General features: G+C 45.2%; 1 protein-coding gene across 2 annotated transcripts in view; it reads right to left on the bottom strand.

Moving 5' to 3' along the window:
- The window catches only part of Agps (alkyldihydroxyacetonephosphate synthase), a 62,201-nt gene that overhangs the window by 16,370 nt on the left and 25,937 nt on the right, over positions 1-19,894 (bottom strand). The window contains exons 2-11 of one of the 2 annotated variants that reach the window (XM_089587051.1): positions 14,767-14,859; positions 13,162-13,252; positions 10,878-10,955; positions 8,250-8,370; positions 6,837-6,911; positions 6,339-6,410; positions 6,013-6,092; positions 5,814-5,894; positions 3,926-4,160; positions 1,823-1,950 (exon numbers count right to left, since the gene is read on the bottom strand). In XM_089587051.1, coding sequence (XP_089443177.1) covers positions 1,823-1,950; positions 3,926-4,160; positions 5,814-5,894; positions 6,013-6,092; positions 6,339-6,410; positions 6,837-6,911; positions 8,250-8,370; positions 10,878-10,955; positions 13,162-13,252; positions 14,767-14,859 — 1,054 coding nt within the window. The remainder of the gene's footprint in view (positions 1-1,822; positions 1,951-3,925; positions 4,161-5,813; positions 5,895-6,012; positions 6,093-6,338; positions 6,411-6,836; positions 6,912-8,249; positions 8,371-10,877; positions 10,956-13,161; positions 13,253-14,766; positions 14,860-19,894) is intronic. The other variant, XM_089587050.1, reaches the window with a different exon arrangement.

Below are 19,894 nucleotides of genomic sequence, written 5' to 3' on the forward strand. Positions count from 1 at the left end.
GAAGAATTAAGTCTGCACACACAGAAAGCTCACTGCATGTGCAGAAGTTCAAAGGTAAGAACTGCCTGCAAATGACAGCATGCAAAGAGATAGTAAACAATTTTGAAGCTTTCTGCTCTAATAGCTCTATCCTTTCACGGAAATCCCCAAATGTGGAGTAGGTTTCAGTCAAGACAGTAACTATCCATTAGCAGCCCCTTGACTGCAGCCATTATCTTTGTTTTATAGTTTTATTGGGGTTTAGCGTCCCAAAGCAACTCACAGACTATGAGGGACGCCGTAGTGGAGGGCTCCGGAAATTTCGACCACCTGGGGTTCTTTAACGTGCAATGACATCGCACAGTACACGGGCCTCTAGAATTTCGCCTCCATCGAAATGCGGCTGCCGCGGGCGGGATCAAACCCGCTTCTTTCGGGTCAGTAGCCGAGCGCCGTAACCACTGAGCCACCGTGGCGGGACGACTGCAGCCATTAAGCTGGATAAGAAAGCTATGCAACTTTCGCAGAGACTTTTCCATTGTTGATCAATTTGGCTTTGCACGATCTTCAATAGACCCATTCTTAGTACTCCTTGGAGGCGTCTTTAATAATACAGTTGCGTCCAATTTTGCAAAATGGTTTTAGGATAGGCACTGGCATTTTACGAGCAACAGACAACAAGTCCGTGGTTCTTCAGAATCATGAGCAGAACTGATGCTTGTACCAGGAAGGAATCCTCACAACATTCAAAATGCAAAGTGCGACTGAAGACATGACTGCTAAGTGGTCACACGTGGCGTATGGCAAAGTTGTGGTGACAGCAGTGAGCTTTGCAGCCCTGTTGAACTAAAGGCTCAGGGTAATGATGGTGTAGCAGAAAAAAGGTCCAAAGAGAGGACCAATCTGATGTACCACTGCAGTGCAAAGCAAAGAAGATGCAGAATAGTTTTTTCCAATTCCATTTCGGCGGACACATCTCTAGTATAGATGCATATAACGAGAAGCATTTGTCTAAGGATTTGATGACCTGCATTCATGCTGTTACCACTCCTGGCTGCAGTGACAGTCGTGTTGCCAAGGTAAAGGCGTGAAATGTACGTATGTAAGCCATTGCTGCTCCAACAGCAAGTGGAAATGAGTGGGAAAATGGAATGGGACTAGATTCCGCTTGTCGCTAGTGCATAGTCGTTTCCCTCACATACGTATATACAGAGTAAAAAATTGCAACAGCCATGACCCTGTATCATGAGACAGGCCCTACCATCAAGTGTCAGCTGCTGTTCCTTGTCAGAATCGCATTTAGGCGCAGTGCTAGGGTGATTTATCAAAGGAAAAAGAATTGCCATTTGGGCAATATGCAGAAGATTTATTTAAAGGGACACTTGTGAACAGATTAAAATTGTCTTCTAATGACAGATTACTGCAGTATAAAAAGAAAGAGGCTCGTCTCACTGAAAATGAGGCCTTTATGAGCCAGCAAATGTCAAAAAATGACATACTGGTGTCGTCGCCACCAGCCGTTCTCGCAAGCAAAATGTGGCCCCATTCTGTCATTGAATTCCGAAAAATGCTCCATTTTCAAATCCAACAATCTCAGCAATCAATGCACCTTCTGCTGCTGGACAAATGTAGGCAAGCACAGAAAAAGACATAGAAACAATTTTCACTTTAAACAAGAATTACATTCAAGTTGACCTCAGTGTCATTTTAGTACAATGACACGGTTCGACACAAATGGCGTAGCATTGCTACCATTGCACACATCACGATATTCGTGAAACACGTGCTACCACTATAACAGACACTTCTGGAGAGAGAAATCAGTGTGAATGGAGCAACCCACCTGTCGGGTGACCTCCCGCAGGAAGGCAACACCCGGCTCGAAGGTCGGGAAGATGATGGAGCCGTAACGCCGGCACTCGGGCAGGGGCCGAACCTTCAGCACCACCTGGGTCACCACACCCAGTGTGCCTGCACGCATAGTCACCAGGGGTGAGAATGAGAGGGAAAGAGTGCTCACGAAAGGTGACCCTTCAAGCACAGCGAGCAGCTAGCTGCCCCGTTATGACCTATGAATGTCACATGCTTCCCAGACAACCATACGACATCCTCTGGACATCCACCTAATATTGCCCCGCAGGCGTTTAATGCACACAGGATGTCCATGAATGATGCGGGAGGTGCGGGGTTCGATCCCCAGTGCCGCCAGGTACCCACCGGTGACACAATGGGTATACGATTTCCCCTGGTCTGGTGCTCGGCTTATTTAGGGTGAAATGCTTAAGAAATGGGTCTTTGACCCCACCTCGAGCAATACGAAAATACCTCGTGCCATGGCACTCTTTGGCCGCAGATGCCCTTGCCCCATAAATATCCATCATCATCATCACCATGTCCATGAATGCCCATATGACGTCCACTGGAAAGCTGACGCAATGGCGGGAGGTCAACCATGTCAAAATGGCTGCTAGCACTCAGTAGACTTCCAGCAGGCCTCTATTGATGCAGAGTGGCAATTTGGACTAGTTGGCTTATTGATTAAGTCAACGCGTATGTGTTCTTCCTTTCTGTTGTCCTTGTTCGTAGCACTGCTTTGCCTTTTCTTAGCCTCTGTTGACATTCTGCTCACAGTGTGAAGCGCTGACCTTAAAGAAGGCTCGTGCTTCCACAGAAAGCGCATTTTCTCCAAAAAAGTGTGACACGTGATGAACAATATTGAAAACGAGCAGTAATAACGAAAGCGTGACATAAATTTTAATTTGAATGTTCGGGAGATTCCACACTTACTGCCTACATTTGACATAGCTGCTCTCTCATAACTGATCTTTTATCTAACATATGCTCAGACCTTCACAAACCAAAACTTATACACGTTTTGCATCATAAATACTTAGTAAACACCGTAAAAAAGTGCACATTTTGGCCCCCCCCCCCCCCCCCCCCCCCCCCCCCCAAAACATCAGAGATTGCAAACATTGGGTCAATCAGCACTTGCTACACTGGCACAGATATTACCCACTATTACACATAATCACATCAGTGAATCACAAGCGCATGTGATGCCACATTTTAAATTAAAGTGGTTCACACAATCCAAATTCACTCCATACTGCAAGCCACAGGCAGAAATGGTGCGACTCGTAAGGTCACACGACAAATACTCCGAATTTCGACGCTGAGCAAGTATCACTTGACCAGAATACAGCACTTTTGAAGGCATTCAATATGCTGCACATTATGTGACACAAAAAGCAACATGGCCCTTCTAACCTTATCAACAAACCATCCTGAAAGCTGTTCTCTCGCGTAAAGTGCACACTGACAACCATGGCATTGCGCACTTATTTTTTTCCTTGACTTCGTGCAAAGCCTGCACAGACACCTACTGCAAGCAATCCTCCAAACTTCTAACCATATACAGTCGCCGGCCGATTTCTTGGACTCGGCAGGACCCGAAAAGTGGTCCGAATAATCAAACAGTCCAAAATTTCTGTGAACTTAAAAAAATAAACTTTTCTGTGAAAAACCGGCTTTTAAAATCGCGAGAAACGCCGCTCCCCACGTTCCACCTGCAAGCGACAGTATTAGACTCTTATCTGAGTCATAGCCGTTCTTTCCTCATGCCTGCACCCTATCACGTCATGATGCCAGATAGTGCGACACGGCCGCGGTCATGCCGCGAATGAATGCACTCACTGCGCGAAGCAAGAACAGTCAGTTTGCATGCGGCAACGACGTTCGTGAAGACTGAGAGGAGGTAACCCACGGGAAGACACGAGTGGAAGCGAGTGCCTCCGAATGCACTCCCCCCCCAAAAGGCAACTAGAGACAAGACCTCACCACCCGTCCTCCTATTAAATTTGAATCCCTCTACTTATCTCATGGACTGATAAGGCCCCACTGACATTGTGGCCACCAGATGGAGCACACCAAAGACGCCTATTACCTTCGGAGCCAAGCACGAAGTGGTGCACGTCGGGTCCGCTGGAGAGCCGGGGCACCTGGCAGCTGCGCTCGACCGTGCCACTGGGCGTCACCAGGCGCACGTGCACCACCAGGTCCTCGATGTTGCCGTACACGTTCTTCTTCATGCCTGAGGCCCGCGTGGCCACCCAGCCGCCCAGGGAGCTGAACTCGTACGAGTCCGGCTCGTGGCCCGTGCACAGGCCATGCTCCGCAAGCTGCACGCGCGGTGGTGGTACGGGAAGAAACAGTCCTCGTGACGATGATGAAGTATCACAGAATCACCAGAAAAGAGTGAGTAGGCGTAATAAATTAAGCTGTGAGTAGCATGTGTGATTTGCCTCCCGTCTCTTTCTAGCAGTACGTGTTTTTATGCTCAAATCAATATAACTGGCATATATAACTAACCAGCGAATATTTAAGTTTCCCACGGAAAGGAGATGGCCACCCTGCGTTGTTGCCATGGGTGCCTGCAAAGATGGCTGCCAAACAATTGTGATTTTGTGCAGTGGATTGGAGCCGAAGTAAGTGCCAGTCTACACTGGTCCCACCAGCAAAGCAGCTGCACAGACCAGCGTTTTTTAACCAATGGTGACACGTGGTGGCTATGCAACTTCCGCTACACAAGCCTAATGCGGTTCAGCAGACAGCAAACAAGGGTTCAACCCTAATAATACAGGCAGCCAATTTCGACTAGACTAGTGCATCAACTGCTACTCTTCCTCGTCTGATTCCACAGTATACACTTGATGGTATTGCGAATGGGGTCTGATCTTTGCCAGAGCTGAGAGGCTATTATGGCCTCCTGTTGATCCAGTATGGCATTGCCCAACACTTCACAGATAGAAATAAAGGCATACAAAACAAATGATGGCAGCAACTCAGGGCCAGTTCATGCGGCTTTGTAGTGGAACTGCGACAGCTGTACCAAAAAATGGCAGACACTAAGTCTGCGAATGGAATAATACCCCTGTCACACGGGCAAGTTTAGTGACACTTTCACGAAGTGCACTTATCCAGAACGAGTGACACTTTCGGGGCGTGCTGCTACACGGAAAAATAAAGTGTCATTCGGAATTGATGGTGGTGACGATGGCTTTTCAAGTAAGGCACAAAAAATATTACTTTTCGCGCTTCAAATCTTTAATGTGCAGTTAATGTACAGTAGATTCCAAACTGCAAGAAATTTTTTGATTATCAAGGAGCTTTGTGCAGTTTTGGAGATTACAAAAAAGGCTTCGCAAGACGAGACAAGCCAGGAGCAGTACTTCACTTTTTGAAGCATCATGGCGACCCACGGCGATAACGTTTCTGTGCAGCTGACACAATCTGAGTCGCAAAAAGTGGTGGCGACATACATGTGCATTCGAGCGCCTCCTTGGATTGCAAACACTGCACTGTTGCACCGTCACACCGAAACGGTTGCAGATAGTTGCTACGGTCGCCATGCTAGCCGCCATACCGCTGCGGCTGCCTCAAAAATTATTGCAGCTGAAAACAAGAATGTCGGAATATATGTATATATATTTAATGGCAACACAAATAAGTTTACATGAACAAGAGGGCAAAAAAAATTAGCTGCGTTCAATAAAACACCATTTTTATTGCCGACGTTGCATTCTAATTTCAAAACGCTGCTACCGAGGCTATACACTTCGCCCCTCGGGAAAAGTGAAGTGAGTTCCCCAAACTCACTTTTTGCCGAGTGCGTTCAGCAGTGAGTGTCATTAAAGTTCATCGTGTGACACGATGCGAATGACACTACAGGTGAGTATCACTCGTTGAAAATGACACTAAACTTGCTCATCTGACAGGGGTATAAGGCACATGGCACGAGGGACAGTGTGCCAAGAATGCCCATTCCCACTCACCTGCCTCTCCAGGTCCTGGCCGATGATGCCCGCCTCGATGTTGGCCGTCATGTTCACCTTGTCCACCCACAGGATGCGGTTCTGCACAGACACCCCCCTCCCCCCAGCCCTCTCAGCTTTTGCAGGCCACAAAAGAGGGAGTGCTTGCCAGAGTGCAAGCCAGAGAACGTTAATGACGTCAGCACGTAGAACCACGTACCATTTGAGACGTGTCCAGGGAAACAATCATCCTCGTCTCCCCGGCCGGGCACTCGAGGGCACCCGACACACTGGTACCACCTTTGGGGGAAATGGATGACACTGTCTCAGAAAGCTGGCTCACAAACATGAGAAATAATGGGCACAACTACGGCGACCAAATAACTTAATAGTAGCACCTACAAAACAGATGAAGTCAATGTGACTGTCTGAATGTGAACCTTTCACAAAGACAATAGGGATGGCACGAATGGGTTTATTAATGCTATCAAGTGACAGCTTTGGCTGCCAGTACTCAGTCTCATCTACCAGTACCAACTCGCTCACCTCCAAATGGAATGATGACAACGTTGTGCTGAGCGGCCAGTGTCACCAGCGTGACAACGTCTTCATGACACGCTGCACGAGAGGAAGCAGTGAGAGTGTGGAACGTTCGAAACAAGAGAGAAGTAAGCACACAGCCACACAGAACACATACACTACTACTGTTTCAGAGTTCTCAAGCAAGGGTGAAAAAAAAAAAAGAAAATCGCATAGTGCTGCACTCATGAGATGTCTATAAACACCCCTGCCTGGTCATTTAAGCACGCTAAATCATGTGGTTCAGAGCCATATGTCACTGGTAGCATGTGACTGTCTTTTCATGCAGCTAATTTTCCACTCTGATCAACACCATGAAACGAATGAACAAAATAACATCCCAATTTGCTCCCCTTGGTTTTGTAAACAAACTAGGAAAAACAGGACAGTGTGTGCATGCTTATGCAAGGCTGTGCTTAGCACTCAGCAACACAGCCTTTCTCAATGAACAAAGGGCCTGCTTACTTGGCCAGACGACCAAGTCGGGAATGCGTGCGAAGGAGCTCTCACGCAGTGTGAAGATCTCCCTCATGGTGTGACCTGCATAAGAACATCGAACAATGACTGGCAACGAATGCGGTCTCATTTCTGAGAAGAGCAGTGGTAACGTATATTATTCCACAAAGAGCAGAGAACCAAATGCACACTTTGCCCTATAGATACTCGCATGCACTCCAACGACATTATATCGATTCCTTCCTATATTTTTCTAAATCCAAGGATGCTATGCTCACACATAATTTGTGGTGCCCAACAAGAGTTAGCACACATTAAGCCATAATGCTACATCAGTGAAGCATCACATTGGAGTCCCAACATTTTCACAGGACTCGTATTATGAAGTAAACAAAAAGGCGGATCTGCTCTCAGGGAGCAAGACAAAGCTTTGCGACAGCTGTTTGTGGAGGCAATGCTATTCCGTGGATGTTACTGAGATGAATTTTGAGATGAATGTCGGAGGCTACCGAAGAAGCATGAAATGGGGGTAAGGATAGTGAAGTGAGGAACATAAAGGGACATGACGGGTGCATAGTTAAGAGACCAAAAAAGGAGTATGGATTAGGGAATGAATGCCAGCTGATATTACGAGGGAATGGGTGATCGTACGATATGATGGGACAAATCTGTTTTAGCAGTACTGGTCTTACATTTCACTTGTTTGCGCTAATCACCCTTCATTACACCTTCGGATTTGAATTCGCCGTGGGCTTCAGGTGGGTGGAAGTGGGTGGAACAAGCATTTTGTTGGTTCTCGGAGATGCACCCACAGAAGGGTGCCCCAAAAGTGGCACCTCCTTGGCTTTTGCGCTGAATGAGCACCACATTACCAGCACAGCAAAAAAAAAATGAACTTAAGCACAATGCAATGCACGGAACTAATAGTATCATAAGTGTGGCGACAATAAAACTCAGCTCAGGTAGGATGGTGGCCGGTGCATGCGGAGAATAAGGGAAGTAGGTTCGTACTGGAAGGGTGCTTGTCCTCGGTTAAGTGGATTCAGCCTCGTTAACATCGGGTTAGCTAGGCAGGCTAAACCAGCATGATGTTGATGGGGATGAACGATGAGCGACAGATGATAGGTGAAGCTGCGGTACATACTGAATAAGGAAGTCATTTCTGCACATTGGAAAGAAAAAGAAACAAGCAAGCATCTTTTTGGTGGAACAGATGCAGCAGAAACATCCTTGTCAGTTGTCCAGCTTTGCAGTGAGCATTCCTCTGTATGTTCCACAGCAGTGGGCAGGAAAGGCACACACACTGAATTCTACAAGCGTAACATGGCTACGGCTGATAATTAACAGTACAAAGTTTTCTCCGATTCCTCAAAGGTTCTTAGTGCATGATTGACAGCTTGAAACACAATATGCAGCACTCACCGTGTGCCCTGAAGAGCCTGTCCTGTCCGTCAGCCGAGTAGGTGATGCCCGCGTGACGGACACTCTCGAGGTACGGCTCATTGATGATGGGGTGTGGGAGTTCCTGGTCCGAAGGGGGTTGCTGTTGCCACCATCAAACAAAACCAAAAGGTCGGTTATCCATTTGCACGCAACAAGGCATGTTTAATATCAGAGAGAAAACATACTGTAGCCCTTAGCCCATCTCTAGTGTTGACAGAACAAAATTTGCCAATTATTTCACGCACAGCGGTTATGCATCTCAATATGCTAAAATTTGTAGCAACTTTGCCATGAAAACAATCCTGACAATTACAAGTAGACATCTAAGGCAGAAAAGAGCACTGAATGAAAAACATTACATTTTGTTTCAGCCACTCAGTGCACATACATGTAGAAAAATGCGAGAAAGCAGTGGGTTTAATGGATGGCTGTGTATTGACTACACCGTAAAACGTAACGAGACAATAAAAAAAGCCACGTTTTTTTTTTTTCATGTGCTCTGACTACATTGGCATTGTAAAACACTTTGGATTAATTTCTACCACTCGACATACTTTAACATGCATTTACTAATTCTTGGCATACATGTGTATGTGCCTTTAGCCCCCATCAAAATGTGGATGACATGAACCCATGCTTAGCAGCAAAATTTAGTTACTGTGGTGGGTCTACCTCGATATGTCACAATGGTTGAGTAGGAGCCCTTGCACCTAGTAACAATGGCTACTTCTATGCAATGCCAAAGTTGAAATGATCTTCCCTAATACTAACGCTATTTTTAATTCCTTCTTTTTGAAGGAATAGCAGAGACAAACAAAAAGAAATGGCCAGTGTCGGATGCACCCTTAATTAGTGTCAGCATCAAGAAAATGCAAAGATGCCGGTGAATGCTTGAAACAAGAGTCCTTGTGGTGAAATATGCTGCTGGCATCATTGGAGACTGGACATCATATATGAACATAAATGAGTAAGAAAACACCGGGATTCATTAAGTTACTACGGCTCGAGAAGATGAAAACGTGTCTTCATGAATGGCACACCACCGCCAACTTTTCTTTGTCTCTTTTTTTGTGTAGTGGAATTTTTCGAGGACTCCCAGGGCAAGAATTATTTATACACAGAACGTTGCCAAATTTGTAATGACTAGCCGCATGCTGGTTTCAGTACACTCATTTTGTACAAAGAAATGGACATGTCTTAACACCAAGCATTGCATCATCGAACTGAAAATGACAACCTAATAAAAATACTGGTGGAGAGCCTTTAATACTATTCAAGCTTTGTTTCACAAAACGTTACTAATTTTATTTGCATTACAACATTTAACTCAAAAGAACATTCAGAGAAGCTTCCATCTATCTGTGGCATCAAACTGTCCTATAGCACGTTTACAGCGTTATTACGCTTTCGCACATGTCAAGATTAAGAGAAAAGATGCTTGATACTAACAGAAATCACTCATAAAGCAGGATACATGATTAGTGCATTACTGTAAGTGATGCAGCATTGGGAATGACATCTTAACCAATTATAACAGCTTCTGTCCTAACTTCGGCTTTCCTACAATGCCTATATATATTCACACGCCTGCTCTCCTTTGCGAACTAGAACATCATTTTCTGCTATGTTCAAGAAGCAGTGAAAGCTAAAATGCCAGGAGGGAATTTGCTTAGGTGAAGCTGGCTAACATTTCCATTCACGAATGCTTCCCTTGTAATTTAAGTAGCTGGCTTCATCTTCATGCTTGCTAGCTGATACTTAGTGTACGCACTTGATAATCCAAGTTAGTATAATCAGCCTAATGGGTTCTGCCTAATGAGCTTTTAAGTGACTTCTAGAATGCATAGGTTAAAATGCAAACCTTTAAATAAATAGTAAAATGGCAAGTTTTTTCTTACTTTTTTTTCTGGCAAATCACACTAAAAACTCTTGCATCTCATATCACTACATACTCCACTGATGTATTCAATGCATACAGTAGGATCTGATAAGATTCCAAGGGACTGCAAGAAGTGTCAGGAACATCCAAAACTCTGCGCACTGTACACAATGCACTTTGGCCAGAGAATTTTACGAATTCATATCATACTGAAAGTTGTACCAGCCAGGATTACGTTACAGAGATTCTACTGTACATCACACTTCATTTCCCAATTCCGTCAGTCTCGTAGCAATGCTCCCTTGGGCCCTTAGGGTAAAAAAAAATATTTGTTGGGAGAGTGTTCACGCAACGTGACATGATTTGCAGCATCAGCTCTTTAGGGGGAAGTTACGATCAATATAATTTTACAGGCGACACGGCCTGTTAGCTATGTAATCAGTGGGTCACAGGATCCGTGAGCCATGTGACCAATGATGACGGGTCTCGTGGCCTTGATATGTGACATCATTTTATGCGGACGACAGCCCCGACATCCAAAGGGAGGGGGAAGTGGTATGGCTGCAAAAGCCGACAGTGTAGAAGAAAGATAGCAGAGAAACAAGTAAAACACACACATAAATAACAAAACACATCAGAAACACTTCCGGGCAGATGAAGGACCCTCAAGTACTTATCAAGCAGCAACCTGTCATCCAGGGATGCTGTAGGCAACATGCGCTGCTTACCCTCGAACAAACGCGCACAGGGTTAACAGCCACGCAGGAGGAGCCTTGGAGAGAGGTCTTGGTGCTCTTTATGGGTTCCTGAGAGGGCATGCAAGGTGCAGGAGAGGAACAACACGAGCAGAGGGAACAGAAGAAGTGTACAGAGAACGTGCCGCAGGCATGCAAGGGGTAAATCAATGCAGCATGCCGTCAAGTGCACTTCGTGCTTGGCAGTACTGAGAAGCAGCAACGAGTAAAGAAGCAGCTGATGACTAGCAAAATTCTGTGAGCTGGGCCCTGTGCAGTGCTCTGTTCCGGCCAAAGAGTCTTGTTTAGAGACTGTGTTTCTATCCTTAGCTCAGCGCACAAAAGGGGAGAGACCGAGGAGTGAGCCACCAATTGGGCTGCCATTACAAACTTCCTGAAACTAGTGCAGCTCAAATAGGCAATAATTTAATTATTTATTTATTTATTGAACATAAGCTAGATCACACGAAAACAGCGCAAACTTCACAGAGGACGCAGAAAGGACAGACGAGACACAGGTGCTGACACCGAAGACGCGGGTTCAATCCCGACTGCGGCGGTCGCATTTCGCTGACTAACAACAAGACACCGAAGACGCGGGTTCAATCCCGACTGCGGCGGTCGCATTTCGCTGACTAACAACAAGACACCGAAGACGCGGGTTCAATCCCGACTGCGGCGGTCGCATTTCGCTGACTAACGGTGTCAGCACCTGTGTCTCGTCTGTCCTTTCTACGTCCTCTGTGAAGTTCGCGCTGTTTTCGTGTGATGGAAAACCAACTAGCTCGTGATGCGTTCTTCAAGTTCATAAGCTAGATACAGATGCCATTGAGAGATTTGGGTAGGCAAACAATCAAGTCCTTTCGACATCTGTCCTTTACATGCAATCATGAAGGCCGATGGTGACTGTTTAGACTTTTGCACTGATCAAGAAGGCCTCTCACCCTTTTCATTTTGAAATACAAATATAAGTTGTCAACCCCGAATGAAACTTTTCAGCAGGAAAACATCCCTGCGGAGGGGCCGGCTCGCATAATTTTACAGGCTGTCATTTGGGAACACCAGAGGCAATGTGACAATGCGAACAGCAATGCCTTCTTGTAAAGCCCCAGAAAGTTCAGTTTCTACTTTCTTCCTGGGGCAAAAAAAAATATCTAAATTTGGTTTCAGGTGAGCTTCGCAATGTGCAACAGCATATGCTTACAAAGCAGTGTGAAAACAAAGAAAGTTAGAAAATAAAGCAAGGAAATTGTTCAACAGAAACAGTCTACCATGCAAGATACATAAGCATTATTACAGAAAAATGTTATGTTCACTTCATCTAGAACACAATCAAAGATCAGAAAGTGGCAACCAAAGTGCTTGCCAATGGACACTTGGCAACAGTGAAAGCCACGTGCAATAGCACAGAGGTGCAGTGAGCCAGGTTTTCAACAAGATGCCACAGTTTAGTACCACTGGATCATGAAAACCTGCCATGGTACTCATGGTCATTGCAGAGAACCGATTAAGAGATCATACCTGAGTTTCTGCATTGAGGGTTCACAGCAAATTTTTTAAAAATAGGCGGGAATTTTCAGCCTCCCAGCTAAAAAAAAAACAGCGAAAAAAGGTGAAGTTACCACTACCAATTTTCTGCATTGGGTTTTCTGGCACGCTCCTTTGAAGCATTGCACAAATTATCTTCCTTTAGTTTCACTTTCAGGAATCAAGTCGATGCGACACAAATGATGTTCTACAAACAAGTGAACACAGGTACTCAACATTCAACAGGCAGCAGGAAAAGTGGTTAGCAGCATGCCTTCTAGTTTAGTTCAGTTTACTGGGGTTTACCGTCCTAAAGCAACTCAGGCTAGGAGGGACGCCATAGTGAAGGGCTCCGGATAATTTCGACCACCTGTGGTTCTTTAACATGTCGCACAGTAAACAGGCCTCTAGAATTTCGTCTTTCAATGAAGGCGAAATTCTAGAGGTCCGTGTACTGTGCGATGTCAGTGCGCGTTAAAAGAACCCCAGGTGGTCGAAATTTCTGGAGCCCTTCACTACGGCGTCCCTCCTAGCCTGAGTTGCTTTAGGACGGTAAACCGCAGTAACTAAACTAAACTAGAAGGCATGGAGAAAAAAAAACCCACAGGCACCCAAGAAATTCTCCCAACATCCGCCCCAACTTTAGAGAGAAATAAACAAGAGCAGATGAGGCAGGCAGGAGACAAGACTTGACCTCCAAGTTCTCTCAAGTTTGTACCCCCATCCAACTTCCTAAGCATCCTCTCCCCACCTGGGAAGGTATGAGGACGTTGAGGTCCACGCCCAGTGCAGACTCCACCCAGGCCTTGAAGTGTGGAAGTGTCTTGTTCCCAATCTTGTACCTGCAGGGGGAAAGTCAAGGGGAAGGAAAACGAGCAGCCTCGTTGGTAAGCCCGATGTGGTGTAAGTGCAATTCCTCATTTCACAGTTTCTTTTGTCATGAAAGAAAATCGCCAAATATATATCAGGGGTGAGTATTTGAGGCATACTTACAAGTCTTTACACAATAAACAACCTCCACACCTCAGTGTGCACAAGATGAAATAACCCAAAATGCTGTTTTACACTCGGTTCATAGCTGACCATCATTATAGGTACCCATTTTTTGTTTCCAGTGTTGAATTCCAGAACGCACACACGCGCGCACACACACACACACATGCACCCACGCATGAATGTTGTACATGGTTAATTCGGAAATCCGAATATTTTGGACAACGCCTACGCATGTATGCAGCGCCGGAGGCTCGTTAATTCGGACACAGACGGGGCCTCAACCAGGGGCCGCGTCGCGGTACGACAGGCAGAGCAAGTGATCGCCTAAACATCCCCTCCTCAAGCCTGAATTGTACGCTGCAGTGTTACTCGCACACTTCTGACATGCGCGCAACGGTAAGTGCGACAACGTTCATGAATACGACGCCAAAAAATTGTGCAGGCGTATAGTTTCGGTTTTGATTTTGTAATTTTTTTTTGCCCCAGACCGCGATGATGCCAGCCCAGCTGAGTACAGTTTTGAGCAGTTTTGGACACTAACTGGCATGTCGCTGATCTTTTTATTAGACACCGACACTCCAGAAAGTGTGTACGCAGTAATGCTCCTGACGGAACTGCGCAAAATCGTCGCTGCTGCGTGCAGTTTTCATCTCAAAAGCAGACAACCACAGCACAGCTTTTCGCCGAATCAATTTACTATGACGCGAATGGTTTCCAGCAGCTTTTTTTTTGGCGTCATTCGTTAATTCTGACTTTCGTATGATTTGGCCATTATTCTTGGTCCTTAAATATTCTAATTAATGAGGTATTACTATACTTGCTCATACTGCGTGAAAAAAGGCAAGTTTTAAGCGCCATTTTTGCGCAATACTTTACCTCGAAATCAATGAGTCAAGCAATACATGTAAATATCGCTCTTTTCTCGAACAGCTTCAGACTGGAACGGCCTTCCCTATGACGTCGTCGTCATCGCTTCGCCATCTGTTTTTCAAGCGCGTGTAACAGATCATCTTCAATGTTAATCATTGCTGTTCTTTCACATTTCAAGTGTATTCCCACCCCTTATGTAACACCCCCTGAAAAGGGGGCCTTTAAGGAATAAAACTGGAACTGAAACTGAAAAGATAAATATATACTCTGTGTCTGAGCTCATTTCAGTTAGCACCAGTAACAATGAAAGTCACTGTCACTGGTGCATTACGAACAACGCAGCACTAGTAGCTTTCGTTACTGCCCTAAACAACGCTAACAATACCTTCTACCTTATGTTCAATATCTCTCAATAAATACAAAAGCCATATCCTTCCGAGAATGAAACGTGGTTGCTCAATCCAAGCAAAAAAGGACCCCCTCAACGTACCTGTCGCCTGTAAATGAGATGTGGTGCGTGGAGCCATCAACCACGAACTTGGAGTCCTTGTAGCCCCAGCCATTCCACTTGAGTAGGTCCTGCCTGCACGCCAAACATGGAAGACAATGAAGCACATGTCTACGGCAGCCGTGCTAAGCTGACAAGTGAGCAACACATTAACAGGGACACCAGAACAAACAAACATTTTTTCAGTGCAGCACCCCCCCCCCCCCCCCCCTCCCCGCCTTGAAATGCTTACACTTGGATCAGATCTCTGACAACTTAAATGCTTCATCTCTAGGAATCTTTTGATATAGAGCATAGTCAGGCTGAGATGTCTTCGTAGCCAGTTGTAAAGCATTTCATTTGAGCAACCTAAACTAATCATGTCCCAGCAGAAGTCGACTGTCTGACCCCTGCTCATGAGTATGATTAGCAAAATTTAAACAGATTGTGCACAAACGTTTTAAATGTAAATAGAGCTTAGGAGGGAAACAGCGCGCAAAAAACGAGGACAGGAGTCCCCAGGTGGTCGAAATTATTCCGGAGACCTCCACTACGGCACCTCCTTCTCTCTTTCTTATTTCACTCCCACCTTCCTCCCTTCCCTTACTGCACAGTTCAGGTGTCCATCGAGATATGTGTGAGAGATACAGATAGATGAGCACCTTAACCACTGAGCTACTGCGGCGGATCTATATCATTCTGCCTTCATCGAAATGCGACCGCCGCGGTCCGGATTGAACCCGCGTCTTCGGGGTCAGCAGCCAAGCACCATGTAAGCACCGAGCCACTGCGGCGGCTAGAAGGATATATGCGATTTGATATTCGAAAATTTTGAATATTCGCGCAACCTTAGGAAAAATTTTATTTTGGACACATCCTAAACATCCAGATCCTTGTCATCCATCATTACATACCCTTTTATGCCCTGAGGCAATAAACATCGTTAAAAAAAAATCCTGATAGTAAAACACTCTCAGCGAAAGGCATCCACTACAGATCGTTAAAGGGGCCCTGCGATGTAAGTAAAGCATGAGGCCTTTATTCTTTGTATGCAGACTAAGGGGCATTGTGGCTCCTTAATGCCCAAAGAGATCGCCGAAATCGTAATATTTAATATTTTAATCTTCTCCAGAAATGCTCGTTTCGAGCCGATGGTGTCGCAACGCAGCGGCCATTTTCGGCAGCAGAAATGAGGTGGCATCCAGTTTGGGTGCTGTCTTTCTGATTGGTTGTGCGTCCAGTTTGCATGTTGTTCCTTTATACTAACGATATGGATCCAAAATATTATGTCTCTGAGTACTCGAAGCTTTTTTGCATGCCACAACTAGTGAAAGCGAACGAAAACTAATATGAATAATGCTAAGGGCGACACTTTCCGTTCTGCTTCAAACCTTCGTAGGGGCGAGCGCTGTTCAAACCACACCAAGGAGGCGGCGGAAAAAAAAAGCCAGTCGACACACCTTGCCCAAAAATATGAAGAGAAAGGCTGGACAGGAGACGGGAGGCGAGTTTGGTGTAGAGGGGGGGGAGCAGCCGACAGCCTTGCAATCCTACCATCAAAGAAACATCGGGGAGCTTCCCTTGCTCCTGCCCTGTCTACGGCGGCGCCGCGTACACGGGGAGGGGGGGAGGGATGTTGTCAAAATGCGCGGTAGGCTTCCTCTGCGTGTGCGCTAGGTGCGGTTCTGATTGGTGGTGTCCAATGTAAGTACCAGGTGAGTGAAATGGGCGAGTGAAACGCGTTTTCGTCTGATCTTTTCATTTCGAATTTTCAAAGTGCAATAACTTTCGTTTGCATGCTCCGATTTCAGTCATTCTTTTTGCACTGGCCTCAGGAACTCATGATAAATCTCATCAATGACATCAATCGGTACTGTGGAAAACATCGCAGTGCCCCTTTAACCAGACAATATGCTGCCACAGGTCAGTTGGCGCAAAATAGGACAGGAACGAGGCAGAGAGCACGAAAGAGGTGCGAACTCGCAATCGACTTTATTAGGAAACAAGCACACAATTTAAATCCTCACAACAGCCACAACAACTCACGATTCATGTAGCGCAAAGAAGCCGAGCTGGTTGCTTTTCTGTAAAAGGTAATGGATGGCTAGTGCATGCAATATCGTTTTCTTTTTTTTTTATCCTTGAAAAAGATTACCCGCTCTGTGTGTGCGTCTTTGTGCCTCTTCTCCGTTGTCTTTGCGCAGTTTTTTTGGCAATCACTAGAGCCCATTACACGCCCCGGGAAGCCTCTAAACGTTCATTATAACAATGCTAGTTTTGTGCCGGTCAGATGTTATTACAATGTTCTTAAAGTAACACTTCTTACACGTTACAAACAAGCCTCAGAATAACTTTTTTCTCAAGTTAATTAAACATTTGAAGGACTATAGACACTAAATTTTTGCTATAGTCAGATACAACTCAAGTCTGCAGTGAAGCTCCGCCCACATTCAGCCTCCGCGCACAGAATTCCTCCACGACGAAAAAGTAGTCCAGTGCTTATTAAACATTTCTTGTTACGTAAACAAGAAGCTTATCACAAGGAAAAAAATTATGAGCTCTAGAATTTTGATACGTGGATTGTTTGATATAGTCAAACATTAAAAACCTGCCTTTGTTTACTGTTGTGATTGTCCAGCGGAGTAATACAGGACGCTGCAGATCGCGGCCCAGTGTTAGCAACTGCTGTTTTTTTTAAACTGTATCTTACTATAGCGTGTTTCCTTCTTTCAAACGATGCATTAGACATTCGTATACATGGAGTAGCCTGTGGTATGCATGTACGACCACTAAATAATTTATAACTGAATTTCTTCTTGAAGCTGTTTCGGTTTCGTTTTCATCAGTCGAACAATGGCTGTGATGCTTAGTTGCTGCTTAAGTCACGTGAGGCATAAAAAATCGGCTATATAAATGCCGACAGGTCATTTTTTGTCATTCCAGGTGCTGGAATAGGCTGGATTAAATGTCATAGTGAATTAAAACTACACATCAGCGATTATATTAGTTTTTCTAGTGGATCACGCAATGAGAACATCAGCTTGATGTCACAGTCGTTCAGTCGATGAAACAGAAACCGAAACTGCATGAGAGAAGAAATTCAATTGTAAATTATTTAGCGCTTGTAGGCAAATACCACCCGGTAATCCTTGTACTCCAATGTGTAACACATCGTTTCACAGAAGAAAACGTGCAATAAAATTAGGTGTCTACAGCCCTTTTAAGAACCACAAATCCAACATTCCCCAAAACAGTAAAGGTACACTGCAAGATCAGATATCCGCCAACTGCGACAGTACAGTTTCATTCAACAGATTTGAAAGGAGCAACGAGGGAGACGCTAGACCACTGCAACCCTATGGACATAAAAACTCCCATGGACGCTCTGCGGACATTCAGGACGTCTGCAGGACGTACAAAGAAGTTCCGATCCCCATTGGGAAAACACCTTAATACATGCAACACATGCACTCATGTTCTAGCGAATACCGCGGCTTCAAGCTTCAAGCTCTGCCAGTTGATAAACGCCATTACTATACGAATGGTACAAAAATTTCGAGACAGAATGCCTGCTGTGGTGGCTCAGTAGTGACCCTAAATATGTGGGTTCGATCCCGGCTGCGGCGATCGAATTTCGATGGACTCAAAATTCTAGAGACCCATGTACTGTGCGATGTCTAAAGAACCCCAGGTGGTTGAAATTATCCAGAGCCTTCCATTACGGTGTCCCTCATACCTTGGGATGTTTAACCGTCATAAACCATAAGGGATATAAGTAATGCTATATCATAGTGATGATTTAAGCATTATAGCAAACACTGGAATATTTAATGTTTTTTAAGTATGATTTCTATAATAAAATAACATGTAACCTGTAACATTATCCTAACGTTTACATTGAACGTTAAACTAAAATCACGACACAACATATAACGCTGTTTGTTAATTTTTAACATTAGTACATTACTGCAACTTACACAAAAATTTTACAAGATGTTTCTAATGTTCAGCGCTACTCGCACGCGGTGCTAATGGGAGCTTGGCTTAGTTTGGTTTGGCTATGGGGGTTTAACGCCCCAAAGCGACTCAGGCTATGAGGGACGCCGTAGTGTTGCACTGCGGAAATTTCGACTACCTGGGGTTCTTTAACGTGAACTGACATCGCACAGTACACGGGCCTCCAGAATTTCGCCTCCATCGAAGTGCGACCGCCGCGGCTGGGATCGAACCGGTGTCTTTCGGGCCAGCAGCCGAGCGCCATAACCACTGAGCCACTGCGGCCGCTGCTAATGGGAGCGTAACCGCACGAACACAGCACACATCTCACATTCCTAACCCGAGTCATACTATAAGAAGTACTCCCATTGGCATGAACATGAACATTTGCACCATCCTACAGCTGTCGCTGGAATTTCCGTTACTACACAGACAAACGTCTGAGGGCGTTTTTGCGGCTGCCGCTCTGAATTCATTAGTCATGCAGAGGCGGCGATGGATGAGCACAAATACCTCCTTCCCAGGCTGTGCGTCAGCATGGCGACGATGGAGACCAGGTGTCAATGGGGGCGTCGTATATAGGGTATTAAGACGAAAGCCTTTAATGCCTCACACTGTTGTTAGCAGCCGTGTCGGCAGATTTGTCCACGTTTCGGCGTCACTACTTAAAAAAGGCTGTGTCGAGGCTGGGAATCGAACCAGGGCCTTGGGCCTTTGAAGTGGAGATGCTATAACTCCATCACAAAGGCTCATGGTTTGAGCATGAATAAAGGCGCATGTAGTGAATGCGTGGGTTTCATAAATTAAAGAAAAAATAAAAATAAGAAAGATACGAAAATAAAAATAAGAAAAGAAACAAAAATAAAAAATAAAATATGAAAAGAAACAGTGCGCCAGGAAACGCTTTTGCCTAGCAGCACTTTAGAGAGCCAAAGTGCCCCCTGAATTTTTTTTTCACCTAATTTGGCTTTACACAATTTTTAAAAAAGGCTTTTTGAGTTAGAAGCGCGCTTTTATCGGCATAGCACTGTCAGCGGTGTAGTACATTTGTATACACCCAGGACGTGCTAACAAGCAGGTTGGTCAACTAATATTGAAAAATCAACTTTTTAACTATTACCGTTAGACTCCTTAA

The sequence above is a fragment of the Amblyomma mixtum genome, chromosome 4 (assembly GCF_055824585.1).
Source record: "Amblyomma mixtum isolate Tamu chromosome 4, ASM5582458v1, whole genome shotgun sequence".
Taxonomy (NCBI): Eukaryota; Metazoa; Arthropoda; class Arachnida; order Ixodida; family Ixodidae; genus Amblyomma; species Amblyomma mixtum.